This window comes from Momordica charantia (genome assembly GCF_013281855.1).
Source record: "Momordica charantia cultivar OHB3-1 chromosome 4 unlocalized genomic scaffold, Mcharantia_2.0 BLBB01000004.1, whole genome shotgun sequence".
In the NCBI taxonomy this organism is placed as follows: Eukaryota; Viridiplantae; Streptophyta; class Magnoliopsida; order Cucurbitales; family Cucurbitaceae; genus Momordica; species Momordica charantia.
Window position 1 is genome coordinate 3734910 of NW_028275162.1, and position 19507 is coordinate 3754416.

Sequence of the window (19507 nt, forward strand, 5' to 3'; positions counted from 1 at the left end):
GTTAAAAAAATTGTTAGGTTATGATAAATTTGATTCAAAATTTATTTATTTCTTCAAACTTTATACTTAGTCCCTAGAAAGTATTTTGTGTATCGGCATACAAATTAACATTATAGATAAGAGAAGATGACATCTTATGTTATTTTCTTTTAGCAAAAGACAATTATAACGGAAGCGATTCAAATCCAAAATAGGTATTTCAAATCAATTAATTTTTGTCGATCGATGGATTGTAACTAAGTCGAATTTAGTATAATGATAAACATGATCGCTAATTGGCGCTACTCTTATTCATATTGAGCCGGATGTATACATACAAATTACACACACATATATATATATATGCTAGTTATGTACTTTGGAAAAAGAGGAAAAGAATATATAGATACGGAAGAGAAGACAAATAGAGACTAATATTTGATTGAATCTCATGAAGAGTGTGATTAATAGATGAGACTCTAACTACTCTCACATTTCCATCTTTATATTGCTTCCTTCAACAGAACCTACCAAAAGAAAATGAAGAAACATTCAACTCTTAGATCATCAATTACAATCAGATACAAAATGAAATCACTATTTCTATCATGATTCCTCGACGCACCTAAATTAATTCAAGCTAAACATTTTAGTTTATGCACTGTTGAAAGTGGAGGACAGTTATTGGAAAAAAAAATAGTGCAAAATTGGTGGGAAGATTGTTGATGGAGATTGACAAAGGGATCTCTATAATATTTTTTTTCCTTTTCTTTCAAAGCAATAGGAATATCCCAAGAAGCCAATTGGCTCAGAAAATTTGTAGTCATTTTCCTTAGCGAAAAAAGCATTAAGAAATTTGATGGAGGGGACCATGAGAATGTCTCAATCATCAATTTTAAATATCCACTTTTTTTTTTCCTTACTCTGAATTCTTTCTCAAATCATAATAATGACGGTTGAAGAAGAAGAGGAAGGAAAATTGACTACACAGTTCGATCCTATCTTTACCTGTATATGGTTGAGAAGAAAAGGCGTTTGATGATCTTGCTTGATCGAAACCCACATTGTACAGATTCTGCAAATCGACGTCCCACGCTGAGGAGGGTTGGAATTGCTGCAGCGATTGATTGATTTGATGTAATTAGGAACAGAAAATGAGCGAAACGGAATCGAATTCGGCGGAGTTTGAAGAGAACTTACGGTGAGGCAGGAGGAATCGAGGAAATTTTCCGGGAAAGAAACAGGGGCGCTAATGGATCTTCGGAGACCGACGTCGGAGGTATTCATTCCCATTTCTAATCCACAACCCGGGACGATTTGTTGATTGTTTGGATTAAATTGTAAGTAGGAAGAATGATCTGTCATCTCCGAGGAGATACCGCCGATCGCCGGGAAGTTGGCGGTGGTGCAAGGAGGGGGGAAAACCTGTTTGTTTCCCGGGAAAATTTTAGCTTCTGGTTGTTGATTTTTCTGATTAAATGAGTTTGAACTTTTGAAATCGTTTAGTTTTGTTACCTCTTTGCCGAAGAGATCATCGACATTGAAGTCGAACCTTGGATTAACGGCGGCTAACTTCATGGACAAGAACTGTTTGATAAAATGCCACAGAGAGAAGTTTAGATTTCAGAGCAAGTTGAGCACCATTTTTAAGGTGATTGAGAAAATTTGAGTTTTCACCTCCACTTGTCTTTGAAGAGATTGAACATAATTGATGATCTCGTCCAGCATTCCAGCTTTTCCAGTGATTTTGTTACACCCTGGTACTAAATCTTGCAGATACTTCATTCTCTCACTGATTTTTTCCCTTCTAGCCTACATGAAACCAAAAATTAACTTGATTATCAAAAGAGAAAATGCCCAAGTTCATAACAAACAAACAAATCAAAGAAAAAGAAAGCAACCCAGAAGAAGAAATTGGATGTTTTTTTTGGCTTACTCTTTCTGCTAAGCTATGGCTATCAGTGGCTTGGCCACGGCGAGCTCTGACATGAATGTAATCAGGCTTTTGAACCTCTGAAGCTTTGGAGTTTTCTTTTGAGGTATCAGCTGAAGTTTCTCTGTTGTTGTTTGTTGTCGTGGTGGTGGTTGAGTTGTTGTTTTTGGTGCTGTTTTGATCTGTGGCTTTGGATTCTCCTTCTTCTGCACTTGCTTTGATCCTCTTGATCTCTTTGTTGCTGTTGTTGTTGTTATCTTCCTCCACAGTCACCTGCAAAATCCACCATTAATCTGTTACAACTCCTTGAAAACTTTTGGCCATTCTTTTCCCATCTGGGTCTAAAGAATTAGAATCCTCTTTTGGGTCTTGAAAAAGAAACAAACAGAGAGATCATATTATAGAAACTTGCCTTGTTGTTGTTGCTGCTGCTGTTGTTGTTCTGAACTTTCTCAGCTTTCCTTTTCTTGAAGCTCTCCCTTCCGGCCGCCGACCCCACCTTCTCCGGCACCGCCGGCGGGCAGCTGGACGTTCTAGAGAGAGAAGAATTGAGTTCATAAGCAGTGGCATTCAGCAACAGAGAAGGATCAAACTTGCCCATTTCAGACCACCCATCTTCCAAGCCAGGGTCAGGCTTCACCGCCCCCATTACCATCTCAACAAGGGACGCCCCACCACCACTGCCACCCTCGCCGCCGCCGCTCATGAACCCCATAAACCCCGGAAGGTGGTGATCCGGCGGAACAGCCACCGGCGGCGGAAATCCGCCGTAATCGGCCCTATTGAAACAGCCCTGACTCTGTTGCTGCAAGAACTGATCTTGCTGCCATTTCAAACGAGCCCTCTGCCTCTCGAGAACAGTGAGAGTATCAGGACAGTTCCCGGCAGTGTTAAAACAGTGCAAAATCTCCGGCAATGCTCTGTTCATTGTTTCTCTTCAGAATCCCCAATCCAAAGGAAGGTTAGAAAATGCTCCCACTTTCCACTTTCCACTCCCCACTTCCCACCACGAAGAACAAAAGAGAGAAAAAGAAAAAGTTTCTCTTTTTTTCCTTTCTTTCTGCTGCTAAGATACGCAATTTCCCCAAAACATGAAAAGGGAAGAAGAAGAAGAAAGGCAAAGGCAAATGGGTTTGTGATTTGTAGTACTCTAAAATCTCACACCAAACGCACGAGCTGCTGTTGAATCATCTGTTGGTTTGGTGATATAAGAGGAGAGAGTGAGGGAGGAGAGAGAGAGAGAGGGAGGGGGGTGGGGTATATATAAAGGTGGAAAAGTAGGGGGGTGGTGGTGGCCGGCGGGAGAGTGACAACAAGTGGCCGTGGCCGGAATTATTGGTTAAGAGGGAGAGAGAAGAGAGAGAGAAGAGAGAGAGAAGGGGAATGGGGGCAGAGAGGGCGTGGAATGAAGCCATAACCATAGGCCGTGGGCGGTGGGGCCGACTGACATGACTGCCACGTGGGCATGTCCGGAGCAGCAGCAGGACCCAAACCCAAACCCAAACCGAGTCCTCTCCCCTCTGCTTTGCCCCTTGACTCTTTCTAACGCCCCCCATACGATCTTCCCACTTGCTCCTCCCAAAATCCAACGCCCTTCTTCTAAAATACCAATCCAACAAAAATAAAAATAATTTTTTCTTATTTTTTATTGGTCATCCTCATGTTTTCGTCCAATTGTCTTTTTAGTTAAATTTTTGACAGGTAAAAGAGAGAAATATATTTTTTAATAGGAAAACAGCCTTCAATTTTCGTTAAATGACCCAGCCTCCCTTAGCTCTTCCACCGTCTGGGCTTCCTTTCCTGTCTATGCTATGCTCCCCCAATGCAAGCCTACCACGCTTCGCACCTGTGAAGTTTTTGCCAAATGGTCTTTGTCAATAGTGCCATCTTCCTTGCTAATTGTACGGGCAAGTTGCCCCTCGCTGCTGCATTCTATTAGGTATGAATTATATGAACAAATGTAGTTGAATGAGACAGCAGTTCCACTGTGCGAGATGTGAGGTGCGCCCCAACCTATTAGGGGTGTAATGAATAGAGATCTCCTGTTGTCTTCTCTTTCTATTACTTCACTTATTTACATATGTGCATATGTATATTATTTTTAGTGTGACTAGCATGAAGATAGGCGTTGACCATTTGTTTAATATTTGCGGATCTGACATCATTCGTAAGTGATGCTAAAGTTGTTAACCATGGAAGTAATCTTTTCTCGAGAAAGAAAGAAAAAGAAAGAAGGGAAGCAATGTTCTATTCATACTCTAGTATTGGAAATTTTCTAGTGTCTCATTATCCTAACTTCTAGGCTCGGGGTGTTTGCAATACGGGTTCATCATCTTTTAAGCTTGAGTAGGTTTGGGGTAGGATTGTTCAATAAACTGAAAATGCTTGATGTGGATCACTATTTTTTCTTTCTAAATCTTTGCCAAAGTGAACATACTAATTGGCATATATCTCAAATCAAAAGATTGTGAGTTCGAACCTTCACCCCACATGTCGTACTAAAAAAAAGCTTAACAAATTTACGAGGTAAATATGGACTCGACATCTTAAGTAAAACCGACCTAAACTCCAACTCTCGTCTCAAAGCCCATAAAGGATTTTACTATTCTATTTGAATTTATTCCGTCAAAATTCTTTATAATAAAAATATTTGATTAAATTACAAGTACCTTTACATTTTGTCAAGTTTCAATACAACCCTTAAATTTCATAAACATTTCAAAAAAAATTTTTAAACAAACATTAATTAATATTTTGAATGGAAAATTGAAATGAAGTGACAAATTGAAATAGTTGTTTCATTGACAATAAAAGTTCATATCACAAAATTTGTCTTAAAAGTCTTCTTTCTTCATTGTTAACAGAGTTTTGCTCCTCCATTATCTACCCAAATTTGTTATAATTAATCTCCTTTTAAAAATGATAACATCTTCTCTATTTTTCTCTCTTTTCAAACTTAATTGTCACGTCGTTCCATATTTTGGCATGTCAATTTTCCATTTAAAATATTAACGGATGTTTGCTTATAAGATATTTTTAAAACTTTTATGAAAATTGGAGGCTATTATTCAAACTTTCGGAAGGAGAAGGATATGTTTTAAATAAAGGGGAAATTTTCTAGTGTACTTTTGTAATTAAGCCATAAAATTTTATTTCATATATTCTTGTACTTAGCTGGGTGGGCCACTCTTATATCCTTAAAACTTCTAAGCTATGACACATTATTAAATATATATATTTTTTAGATTGAAGTAACTTTTGTTTATAGATTAAAGGTTCCAATTACTACCTCTCATGATTTATTATAACATTAAAAATTAAAATCATTCTAACAAATTTGTACCAAAAATTTTGAGGGAATATGTCATAACCCATGATTGCCACCTATATAATTAATTTATTAGGTTGCACGCAAGTTAGCTGATTCGAACACTTACGAATATAAAAAAAATTCATTTGGATGGTCGGAATAATTCAATGAACAACACTTATTCTCTACCAAACCACCATTATTGGCACTACGAATCCAAATTAACAAGCGCGGAACAAAAACAATTAATCAACAAATTTATTTCAAGAATTTAGATAATAGATATGAATCATAGTTTATATTATTTTTTCTTGAATTTAAAATTTTAGGTTTAATTGTAACAATCCTTGTAGTTCAAAAGTGGTTTATCCAATTTTTATGTCCTGTCATAAGTGTCCATCATAGAGTCCATCATAGAGTTCAAACTCATTTCCTCCCAATTTTCCTCTGGACCAATGAATCACCCAAAATGGTTTTTTTTTCTGATGTTATTTTATAAACATATTTTCCCTACATTTGATTTTTCCAAGTTATATTGAGGAATTTATTAGAGGAATAATTTTTCTCTACTACAAGAAATTAAACCTTTTTCAACGCAACGTTTCGTCCAAATTGCTAAGCCATAAATTTTTCTTAGACGATTTTTTTTTCTTAAGAAAACCATCGATATAACCATGTTGGGAGAAGATTTTGCCAATGAAATTGTCATTTCGTCATCAAAAGTAGTCTTGTCGACGCCTTATTTTTTCTTCACCAAAGGAAGTTATGTCAACATTTTTTTTTTCTTTTCCATTCATTGGCATAAGTCTATGCTTCACAATGCTCATGGAACCATATTGCATAACCTTTCCCGATACTTTTCTTGACTCTAGTTTTGTTGGAGAAAATATAACATGAGTAAGAGGACTTTGGATCTCATGGTATCTATAGCTTACCATGAGGACTTGGCCAATTACAGTTTTGTAAAAACTCATCTTTTATATATACCACATCTTTATCTTATTTTACTCACAAGTTCATAAAAGAAAAATAAGAATACACAAACTTAAAGTTTCAGCAACTGACGCTTTAATTTTGCATAATTCACATACATGCTACAAATAAATCAATTGACAATTCTTATAAATATATACATTTTGTTAAATCTCTTTATTTTATTTATTTATTTTTATGTGAGACTCTTAACACTATGTTGATGTCCGCGAAATTATGTAAATAATTCAAATTAAGAACATCTTGGAATTTTTCCATTCTTATTATATTGCTGGAAATTTATATATAACCAATATATGCAATGGAAATTTTATACAATAGGAATTTGAGAATTTGCCCAAAAAATACCCTCTGACATAGCACATATATGGGTGGAAACTTCATCTTTTGGACACGGAAGTCATAGTTCATCAACAGGTCAAAATATTACTTACCTTTCTTAAAGATCAAAATTTGAATCTCATCTCTTATTGAACTAAAAATAAAATTTAGAGATTAAAAGCATACCTTTTGCTTATAAGTTGAACGATCATGACAATAACAACTACACCATTTGCGTAATCATTCTTGATGATAAGCGTTTTCTTTTTCTTGTCTCTCGGCTCCATCAAATAAAAGGGTCTGTCCTTGACAAAAATTAAAATATCCAATGAAAAGATGTATGAATTAAATTGTCATCGGTGGTTAAATGATATATTAATGATTAAAAATCAACTAATGACATGTCCAATCATTATCATAATAAGGTAAGAAATAAGACCCAACAATGGTTAGATATCCTTTTTCATTAAAGCTCAATGAAAAAGGAAGGGCTTATTCTAAACTTCCTCATTTATTTTAATATTAATATCTAGATAATAAGAAGGATCCGATCATAAGCCATAACAAACAAAGAAATTGTTAACAGCTAATTAATACAATATTTTCCCACTACATATTTAGTTGACATTAATAAATTTAAACATTAAAACTTTAATTTTATCCATAGAATTCAGGGCTTAAATTAAAAATAATGAAATGAATAAAAGGGCTAGAAAATTGTAATAAAGCTATTAAAATCCGTAAATAAATAGAAAGAAGTACCTTAGCCAAACCAACCGATTAAATTTCATAACTTATTCAAATTTAAGTTAATATTCAATGAAATTAGCACGAAGGAAAGTTTAACTCACTCAACTAAATACAAGACTACAAGAGTATAAATTGTATAATTTTCTTTCAATATGGTTTAAACCTATCTAATTAATACTACTCAACTTTTTATTCGTAAATTAATTTTAAACAAAATAAAAAAGCAATATTTTTTCTCCTCTCTCACTCATTCTTAAATTAACATTCCTTCAGTCGATCAACTCTCTAATTCTCTCGAAATAGAAGAAAACGAAGTGAAGACAATAATAAAATTAAACTCTCCTGTAATATAACATTAAAGACCGGGAGTGCCTCACCGGCCCATCCCGCCTCGGTGTCAACCCTACATGTTACAATAAGCCATGTCAACTTGTTTTCATGGATGTGATTGACATGATTATATATAGAAATTATTTTTCAACATCACTTTGCAAAATTTCCCGTCCAAGGATGTTAGTTATTGAAAAACCAGCCACAACAGAACTCTAACTTCTCAACCACGTGTTCCATTCTCACCGTTGGCGCGTGTGGCTCACGCTCTCTCCTCATTGGCGGCGTAAGATTCACACGAATACGAGCGCGTGAGCCAATTACGGAGTTTTGAGAGGATGTTTTGCCGCGTATTACGGAATCTGAGGAGCAATCTGAAGTTAGAAAAATTGAGTTTCCCATAAATAAACCTCTTTTTGTCTCTATCTTGTTCTTAAATGGTAATGTACTTTTTGGTCTTTTGGTTTCTTAATTGGAGCATTAATTAATCTTAATTAGCTAAAAGAAATTAATGGATAATTTCCTTCTAATTTGGATAAATTATTGAGAGTAGGTACCTGCCACTTAATATGGCAATAGGCTATTTCAAAGTTTAAATTTTGTTTTAGTCTCCAAATTTTAAAGATTAATAGATTATTATTATTATTATTATTATTTTGGTCTCTCCTTTTAGAATATTTGTTTTAGTTTCTAATTTTTTTTGGCTAATTCACTTTTTGTCTCTTTAAAATTTTAAAATGCGGTCACGCAAATTCGTTGAGGTGAGTATTGGGATGAAAACATCTATATTTTAAAAGTTTAGGACACTAAAATAGATATAGGGAGGTTTGAGAGACTAAAATAATTGTTTTTTTTTTAAGTATAAGAATTCAAATAGTTTTTTACATAAATATTTTTGAAAGTTTAGGGACAAACTTAGGGCTGAGTATCGATCGGTTGGGGTCTGTTTTTGGCCGACTTCGATGATGAAAACTGACGGTTTACTTGCAGGAATTGACACCAACCAAATCGACTGTCGGTTCAATTGGTCGGTTTATCGGGAAACCGACAATACTATTTCTGTTTTTCAATTCCATTTTTTTAAATTTATTCCCATATTTTTCATTATTTCTATTCAATTCTTCTTGTATATACTATTTTTCATTATTGTTTACCTTCAAGTTGAAATTTTCTTCCATGTTGAGGGTGATGGTTTCAAACCTAATGTCTAAAAACATAAAAACAAAAAAATAAAAAATAAATTTAATAGGTACATATTATGGTCGGTTGGTCAGTCGAAATTTTGAGGTGTATGATCGCTGACCGACCGACAATCGAACCAACAGACCAAGAAATCAACTGACTGACGTCAATTTGGTCAGTTTCGATCGGTCGAATAAGTAATTCGGGTCTCTTTGCTCACTCCTACTTGAGGTGACAATCACGTCATGACAACTACACCAAATATTATTATTCTCCAATTTTTTTGAGTTCAACAATTGCAAGGTGAGGACCAAACTATTGATTTTTGAGATGGTAAAAAATACCTTATCCATTAAATCTCGAACGGGGCTTAGTACAATTATATTTATTGATGACTCTCCAACTCCTTTCCTTCTAAAGCCTTAAGCAAAAATGGAAGGTAAAGAAGAATTTTCATTTTGCAAACCAAATCAATTCCTTTAGTTGCAAATTTGATTCACTAACAAATTTGAAGGCTCAAGCAATATAGAGGAAGGTAAAGTGAACCAAAAAGAAGATATACTTGAAATTTAGGTGGGTGCATGTCCAGAGAGGATGAAGGCTACTTCCATTATCACCTAAAATGGCCCCCCTCCCTCATACCCCACAAACCCTAGTCTAAATATTCTCCTCAAAAAAAAAAAAAAAGAAAAGAAATATATATATATATATATATATATATATATTTTATATAACATCTCTCTCTAAATTGTGTATCACACATGACCTTCTATTGCAAGTAGAGACATATGGGACCAAGATTTCTCTATATGATTCCTTCAATCACTATCAATGTGGTCATCATCAACAGAAAACTACCCTGTTGGCCCCCTCTCTCCTACTATACCTCTCACTCATTTATTTATTTTTTAGTACGACATATGTGGAGTGGAGGAGTCGAACTCACGACCTTCTGATCGGACATACGTAATTTAGTTTGTTGAGTTATGTTCAGGTTGACTCGATCAATAGAAGAAATTATGGTGATGGTTCATACAAGTTGTCAATTCAATTAATAACCCAAGTTGCATTAAAAGAGACATTCAGCTGATCAGAACAATGACTAGTAGTACACATACCCATTATTTATGTTTCAACCATACACATTCTTACAAAAGTTTTACTGCCATGTTAGGTGCAAGTTGTTAGCATTGGGTGACCTGAATTCTTTTATGACCCCATCGTCGAGAAAAAATCATGTGTTGTGACCTTTCGCCAGTGAGAAAATTTGAAGTCTGTGGTGATAGCAGAGTGGTCGGGCCACCATGCATGCATTTATGTGTGTGTTCTTTAGGGTTTAGGGTTATCTTTTTCGATCTTGTATTGCTAACATCAACAACATAACTAGCAACATAACTATCAGTTGTACGTTGCTCTCGTACTTTATATCTTATCGTAGTGAATTTCCTCCCTGGCTCATATAAATTTTTCATGTAAAGTCTATTTGTTCTTGCATTTTTCTTTCTTTGATTTACCAAGCTATTTTTACCCTTCAAAACCTATTTAGACTCTCAAATACTACTTTTTCTCTTAAATAAATAAAATTTTCTATTCAAATTTTTGTTCTTTACAAATCGAATCATGAAACATAGAGACATAATATACTACTATTACATACACAAGTATTCTGAAAATGAGCTAATATAGGATGCATATTTGAATAAATAAGCAGTAGAATTAGTTTTGAATGAAAATTGAGGCACAATTACCAAAAATAAACAAATAAATAAATAAGTGGATGAAATGGAATTGAAGAGATGGTTAAGTGAGTGAGAGGGAAATTTTGGCAACAAAAACCAAAGAAACAATATTTTGAATGAGACCCAAACCTATGGCCTTTCTGGTCCATTATTCCAACTTCCATTGGTGAACATAATTAAGTAGCTACCTAGCTTCTCTGTGTCTTGAGATTAATAATAATATATATGTATGTATAGGTCAAATAAATAAATATTCATGTGGCAAAGATATAATACATTTATTATCGTACACAAGACGTTCAATATGGTTGATACGATATGATTGTTGTTTTTGTAATCGTGTCATGCCATACATATGTTTTATTATTATTGTATCGTATATTGATGTCATGTCATGCATATGTTTTATTATTATTGTATCGTGTATTGATATCCAACGATGATAAGAATAATTGCTGCAGTTGTGACTATATTAATGAAAATAATTTTATGATAGGAGGGAGATGGTAAAAATGCTCTAAACCATGTATCAATCAAATAATGATAAAAGTGAGAGTCATATTCCAATGACTTCTAATCATTTTTTTTAAGAAAAATATCACATCATTCCTTCAAAAAAGCAGTTGGACCATTTATTTAGTTCTTCAAATAATTTTGAGAGATTAAGAAAATACTTTATTCTTCAACCATATAATGATTAAATAAATCATAAAAGTGGCGGTCAAATTCTAATCCCTACGAGAGAGAAAGATAAAGAAATCGAGCCTCTAAAATAACCTAATATTAAAAAATTTATAACTCTTAGTCTATGCATTGGTTTTTGTTTTGAGTACAAGATTCGAACTCACGATCTTTTAAGTAAAAATAAGTATCTTAACCAATTTAGATTATATATCACACGTTGAGATTAAAACAAAAAATCCATTTACTAACATTCTCATTTCTTGTTTTTCGTTTCCAATTTTCTTAAGAAATCTAAACATTTTGCAACTAGTTATGTTTCTTATTTATCTTTTTTTGGGACCATTCTCGATATATATTTATACTTTTTTTTATTAACCAGGAGTCAGCGGTTATTGCTTGGTTGGAGCTGCGTTTCATGTAGTTTGAACCCAATACCTCAAGGATATTCTTTAAGGTCCCAAGCCACCCAAGCTATTTCTTGGAGACAAAATTGTATATAAATTTTGAAAACAACCTAAACAAATTTATTATTTCTTGTTCCCATTTCCAATTTGTTCTAAAACATAAATAAAAAGATTGTTTTATTATATTTGAATTCATAGATGTTAGACCATGCAATTCATTCTTCTTTATTAAAACAAAGAAGAAACGGAAGTAAAAAATAGAAACGTTATCCCGCCCGTGCTTAATAATTTGGTGGTCAAGCTTTATTGCATGCATGGCCATGATTTCATTCATAAAAAACGAAGAGGCTCTCATCTTGGTTGACATATATATATATATATATATATATAAATAAAAGTATATTTTGAAGCTTTTTCTTATCTTATCCTCTAATGGATAAGGGTAGATAGAGAAGGGGTTAGAGTTAGGGTTTGGAGGCCTGCATTGAAAGAAAAGAGGAGCATCAAATCCCACGTATAAGGTATCCTAGTTCCAGGGAGATGCATTGCAATCCACTTGCTACAATTATTTGTAATGAGATAAATACACAAATGGGCAATCCTAATTTCTTGATGCTTCCATAGATTTTCTTTGCTTCTTTTTTCTCTCTTGTTTTTAAATGGGTAAATAAATTGAGAGAGAGAGAGAGGATATGCCCCTCCACAATTTTAAGTAGGGAATCAAATCTTTCATATTGTAATATATATGTATGTATTTAATGTGTTACACTTTTTACTATTTGGGGCACTATAATTATTCATATATACTTTCATTCCATGCCCACCAATAATAGTGTTCCTTTCTTTCTTTGAAGATAATTGAATAATAAACTTGCTTATATATGGTATACACAAGAACTAAAGGTTTAGGGAATAATGTGTAATTTGAAACCATACATTAAATACTTAGTTTAAAATTTTAAATAATACTATTTTGGGTAGACTTTTGTTTATTTTAATCATATTTTATTTTGGTTAATGTACTTTCAATTTTTGTAAATTTAAGTAATTGTACTCTCAAAATATTGGTTTAATTGGTTCATGTACTTTTAAAAAGCGACTAATTTAGTCTCCATCTGCAAAATTTTAACACAAAATTTATACACAATGGAAACCCTTTAATGTAAATTAGTGAGTGAAGTGTCATGCTAAATTTATGATCACAATGATCATTTTTTAAAAATATAGGGACCAAATGGACGTTTTGAAAGTACAGGAGCTAAGAACCTAAATGAACCAAAAGTGAAAGTACACGGTACCAAAATATAATTTAACCTGTATATAATTTCTAACCTCCAACTTTTAAGAGTGATTACTATGTTTCAACCATTTCAGGATGTTGTATCCTCACCTACATTCTTTCTATAAAAATTCTTTGAAGTCATCCCACCTAAGATTGTTTCAAGTTCAACATGATTAATTTTGAAGTTTCCAAAGATTAAGCCACCAAGAAAGAATGTGCACCTTGTTAGATAGTTACTATAAATTTTTTAAAGCTTTTCTTAACAATACAAACATTCTAAGATCTCTCTTATTCGAATGTGTGGTGATAGCACATTCATGTTCCTCTCTACTCAAACGTCACATGTTCATCAGCTTTGACTTGGTTTGTCCCTCGAACTACATTATTTTAGAAGAGATCCTACTTTGATACCACTGGTAATTAAAACATTAAATCCTACCCTTTGTTATAAATTTTTATAAAGATGTGAGTGAGTGAATCTAAAAGTAAGTTGGTTTAAATACTCACGGATATTTCAATTATTCTCCCCAAATATATTGATAATTTTATTCTAGAAACCCTCTCCAAGCCTCTCAATTGCAAGAGTAATATTATGTGGAACAATGCTATTGGCTCAATTATGTGGAATGTTTGGCTAGAAAGAAACAATCGCATTTTCTCGGAGGTTCTAGATCACGCACTTCTCTTTGGGAGGACATTATCATTACGCACTTCTCTTTGGGAGGACATTATCATTACTGTCTCTGTTTGGTCCTCTAAATCTATCTCTTTTGTAATTACGATATATCTACATTTTCTCTCAATTGGGATGAGGTATCTCTTTTTTTTTTATGCATGTTTCTCAAATGCTTTTTAAGGAATGATATCTTTTCTTAAAAAAAGAAAAGTGTTAAAATATTTGAAAAGGAAGAATATTTTATTTCTCCCCAGGAGCAATTATTGTTCAATTGTTTTTTTTTTCTCTTTTTTACTTTATTATTGACACGACATTTATTTTCTTTAAAGCAAGTCATGGGAGAAAAAAATGAGAGATTCTCTAACATCCATATCTTTTTCTTAATAATCTAGGCCTGAAAGTACCAAAAATCTCACAAATACCAAGTTTTTCTTTGTCTTATTTTCCTATTATAAATAAATATGTAAATCCTATTATTTGGGATCTTGCGAAAGATTCTATAATATACCCTCTCTTTTATTACCAATTAGTTTCGAAACGAAATTTATAAACATTTATATGGTATTAGAATTCAACCAGTTTAAACCAACATTCTGTCAAAAAATGAGATCTTGCCAGAATCGGTGAGTTCAAAAGAATTACTGTCTCCATTCAAGGGCATGTCAATGATCCTATTATATATATGACTACTTCTCTTATTACCGATTGATTTTGAGATGAAAGCTAGGAATAATATTGATAGACTAAACCATTTAAATCTCTAATTTGCCAAAACATTCTACCTTCGTATAAGTGTCCTTTCATTACTTTTTTAAAATCATCTAACAATACCTGATGTAGACAAAAATTATTTTGTCCATGGTGAACATATAGCTCAATTAGTCCAAATTTATGCTAAATAATTAATAGAAATTTAATGGTAAGAAAATAACAAAAGTTTTAAATATCAAAATTAAAATATTCTAAACATTCAGAGAAGAAAAGATTTAAATCCTATTTTTGTTGTTATACATTTAGTTATTTGTTTATTTTGGTTCAGATATACTTTTAAAACGTCAATTTTAGTCTCTGTACCTTTAAATTTTGTTCATTTAGTCTCTGCACTTTTAACACGTTCGTTTTGGTTTTTTACTTTTAAAAAATTATCATCTTGATCTTTCCAATTTTATTTTTATCTCATTTATTTCTATCACAATTTAATATAAAACTTCATTCATCACTAAATTTATGGAAAAGTAACCATAAATTTGTACAAAAGAGTTTATATTGTGTATAAAATTTATGTTAAAATTTGTAAACAAAGACTAAAGTAGTCACTTTTAAAAGAGGGAGAGACCAAAATGAATATTTGAAAAGTAAAGAAATAATAAATAAAAATTAAAAATATAAAGATTAAAATAGACGTTTTAAAAAATGCGTAGAAGTAAGAAGTTGGATAAGAAAAATAGTATTTAAATTTAAAAAATGTATTGAATTTAAAGAAGTTGAAATGTCTCATCTTTTACGACAATTATTAAAGCAAGTAAGAAAATTATTGTGTTTCAACATTGGGATTGGGACTCCTCAATGCTTACGCTATGGTTGCAATTTCTAGGCATTGTTTTGGGAAAGCATGACGTAAGAGAATTTAGCAACAAGACAACGTTGTTTTTTGTTACAAATGCCACAGAGGTCAGACATTATTGTTTCACTCCACTTTATCAAAATCTTCATTTTATTGTTTGTTGAAAATTCAGTTTTCCATGTGTTTATGAATTTTTAATGTTATTTGTATTTTTTTTTTAAGTAATATGATCTACAAAATAATCTTGTAGATTTGTTTAAGAAAAAAGTATCAATGCTACTTTTTGTTTAGTTAAAACCAATAGGCAATAAGATTGTAATAACAAATATCAAATTTAGATGGGGTGCGTACATAGATTAATCTTATAATTAGGACAGCTGTTTAATGCTATTACATTTAGTTGCCAAGAAAACACATAAGAAATTAATTCTTAGATAGGTGTGTTGGATTTGTAAAGGGGATGCAAACAAAATCCCACATTTTGCTAGGGAAAAGTATGATTTCATGGTATATAGATGAAGATAATTATCTCCATTGATATGAGGTCTTTTGAGTGAAACCAAAAAAAATCACGGAGTTATGCCCAAAGCTAACAATATCATACCATTGTGGAAATAGTTAAAGTACTTGGGGTACTGTTGTCCTTAACAAGTGGTATCAGAGCCATCGTCTAAACCTAGCTGTGTTGGTGAATCCTCGATTGAGTGTCGAACAAAGAAGTGGTGAGTCTTAGAAGATATAGTCATGGTGTAATCCGTGGGCATGCTCTATCAAGGTGTGGCAGAATCCTAGCAAACTATCCTTCAGGTCTGAGAGTAAACGGATGAGTGACTACATAAGGGGAGACTCAGTGATACTTTTTTCTAGGGAAGAATTGTTGGATTTGTAAAGGAAATGTAAACAAAGTCTCATATTGGTTAGGGAACAACATGATTTATCCATGATATATAGATAGCACAATTATCTCCATTGATATGAAATCTTTTGAGTGAAACCAAAAGCAAAACGGTAAAGATTATGCTCAAAGTTTGAACTCATTTTCTGTAAATTTGTTTTTTATTCACCCTTTAACTCATTTGAATCCAGGAGTGCCGGCCCACAATGGTTATGAGTCCTATAATTTATCTCACCACCTATTTTGATACCTTATGAAATTTCTTTTAACAAAATATTACATAAAAAGTTATATAAATAATGTAAGATCATAATATATTTAAAGGTTACAAAGGGAGACACATGTTTCAAGGTTTTTTACCAATTCTAGCCACGAAACTAATTTGTTAATTATTATTGGTTCCAAATCAACCCTATTTTATCTAGCGTGTCCCTTGGTAGCCTCATTTAGATAAGTTCCATCTAAATAAAAACTAAAATTCTACTTGATCAAGTTAATTAAGATGGTGAAAAAGATATATATTTACTAATATTTTGATGTGAATAAAATGCTTCATATCCTTATATATCAGGTTAAATTTTACCATCCGTTCGAAATGAAAAAAGGTTTTAAATATATTCATTCAATCTCTCTTTTTTTAATAATCTCTAAAGTATAAAACTTTATTTGATCTCAAAATGAAATCGAAGTTGAGAAGGAAAAAAAGTAGAGTCAATTGTGACACCTATTAAAGAGTACCCTACAGCGATAAGATAAGAGTTTATAATAAACACGGGCTATTCGATCCTCTCATATTCAATTGATTTTGAGATGAAACCTCATGAATATTATTATGGTATCAGAGTCCAAAAATTCCAACGAGCATCTAGTCCAAAGATAGGATTCGACCAAGATCGATGAGCCAAAAGAGCCATGATCTTGAAGGGGCATGTTAAGGATTCCATTATGATAAATAAGAATTCATAATAAACCTAGATTTATTCCTCTTCTAATTAATTGATTTTGAGATGAGATATTAATAAATTGCATTGAAATTGTGAAAATTTGAAGTTGTTCGAGTTCCAACCAATTATTGACGTTTGCTATAGATCACTTTTTTCACAGAAAACTTTGTAGTTTCTTATTTTCTCCTTTTGCTGATTCCCATGCATATTAAAGAGTCTCTCACACGTTCACAAATGATGGTCGTTTTTCTAATGAGTTCTCTACTTTTCCCCTAAGCTATTTTCAAAAGTTGGACGTGAGTTTCGATTTCCATACCCATATGTGCCACTAAAAAAATGCAAAGTCATCCATATTTTTATAGATAAATATATCCCATTTTAAGTGGCACAGGAGATATCTATTATATTGTCATAAAAACGTTGTTATTAGTCCATAAAAAGAATAGATATTAAAACTCAAGTTTATATGATTGCTAAATACGATATCTTTTTGGGGAAAATACATTTTCGATTATCCTGAGGTTTGGGGTAGGTGTCAGTTTGGTAACTGAAATTTCAAAATGAACACTTTTAGTCTTTTGAGATTTGAAGTAGGTGTCAATTTGGTCCTTAAGTTTCAAAATAAACACTTTTGGTCCCTAAAGTTTAACAATGGAGGGAGGAAGTTGGGCCAAGAGAGAAGCGGGCTCACGTCGTCAACTAATAAGGCCAGAACCAGCGACCCGAGCCGACCATGACTGACCCGAGGTCGGTGCCGAGCAGTGCTCGGCACCAAGGTGTTATTCTCTGCCAACTGGCCGGGAACACTGGTGGTTCTCCTCAACCTTTGTGCAGCCCGATCCGGTTCTACCCTGTCTTGACCATTGATCTGATATTAAGCCCACGACGAAATACACAGGCCCATGCCAAATCTCCTAAGAACATTAGTATTCGACTTATGTAAATCCTAAAAGGATTAGGATTCGACTTATATAATTCGTAAAGGGATTAGAATTCGACTTCTATAAATATGAGGGTGAACCAAACCCTAAAAGTATGCTAAAATACTCTACCCTCTACAGTCGACTACTCTGATTCTAACTTAAGCATTGAAGCCTGTGTGGTAAGAGTTACATCGGTCTTAGTGCTACTTTGCTTTGCAGGTCTCGTCGATCCCTTTTATTCTGAAAGATTTGTGCAAATTTGGCAGTCCTAGGAGGCCAAATTTCTGCATCAACAATTTTTAACAATTTTGTTATTTTTTATTCCTTCTCTCTAATTTTGATCTCTTCATCTACCATCCATCATCATCGTCCACCGAAGAGGAGAAACTCTCCTTCTCTTTCTGTTCCAAATCTAGAATGAAGAGGAGAGCCATTGTTCCATATCTAAAACGAGGGAGAGATGGAGGAGCTTTCCCTTTCTCACGTGAGCAGAAATAGAGGCGACTGCCAACGATAACAACGGTGGTGGACAACAGTAATTGTAGGAAGAAGATCGATGAAGAAACTAAAAGAAGAAGAAAATAAATAAATAAATAAATAACGCCACCTCACATAAGAAAATGGTGAAAAAAATTAATATTTTTTCACAAATCATTTAAAAAAATCAATTTGGAAAATGTCCAGTCACCTGTGTCATGTCATTTTTCTGTTAAGTTAACTAATTCTAAAAAAATACTTAGGGACCACTCAGAATAAATTTTCAAACTTTAGAGACCAAAAGTGTTTATTTTGAAATTTAGAGGACCAAATTGATGTCTATCTCAAATCTAAAGAGTTCAATATTTAATTGGTCAAAAACGACTTATCAGAAGTTCCAAACTCTCACCCGAGTTCAAAGAAGGAAAAATAATTGTTTAAAATGCAATATAAAAAGATTAATTTCGAGGGACAAATTTATGATTTGAGAGTTAAAAATGTTACTAAAAAAAAGTTTGAAATGACTAAAATTTTCCTACTAATTTCAAAATGTACAATATTTTACCCGAGAAAAATCCTCAAATAACTTATACAAAATTTTTGAAATCTTAAAAGTGGAATTAAATCTCATATTTTTCGCCTATAAACTTTAAAATATCTGTTTTTCTTTTTCGAACTTTTAAGTTCTTTTTATAAACTATCCTTTTTATATGACTTAATTACTATTATACACATATCTTTTTCTATTTTAACTGTTCAAATTGATACCTACATAACAAATATTTGAAATTACATCCTATAAATTAAATGACTATATTTTCGTCCTTAACTATTTTTTTTCTATAAATTATTTATAAAAACCAAACATAATAATATGCGAATAATATTTGGATGCTTACTTATTGGTAGGTGTCTTCATATTTACAGCCCATTTAAAAATTGATACCTATTTCTTTTTTTTTTTAAAAAATGAAAAAAAATATTTTTTCACTCTTTAGTTTATGTGCATTCATTTCTCTTAACTATTAGCTATTTTTTTGTGCAACAAATGGGGTAGGTAGAGATGGCAAAAAAACCCACTGGACCTGATCCCAGCGGGTACCTAAGAATCTTCGGTTTGA

At 32.7% G+C, this 19507-nt stretch overlaps 1 protein-coding gene across 1 annotated transcript; it reads right to left on the bottom strand.

Annotated features, from left to right (window-relative positions):
- Positions 1–265: 265 nt before the first annotated feature.
- Positions 266–3399, bottom strand: LOC111007582 (uncharacterized). Its single transcript, XM_022279992.2, has 7 exons — positions 2325–3399; positions 1916–2185; positions 1657–1791; positions 1495–1566; positions 1180–1404; positions 988–1093; positions 266–506 (listed from the first exon to the last, which is right to left on the bottom strand). The coding sequence occupies exons 1-7, from the start codon at positions 2838–2840 to the stop codon at positions 469–471; spliced, it is 1362 nt and encodes a 453-aa protein (XP_022135684.2). The 5' UTR covers positions 2841–3399; the 3' UTR covers positions 266–468.
- Between the last annotated feature and the right edge of the window lie 16108 nt (positions 3400–19507).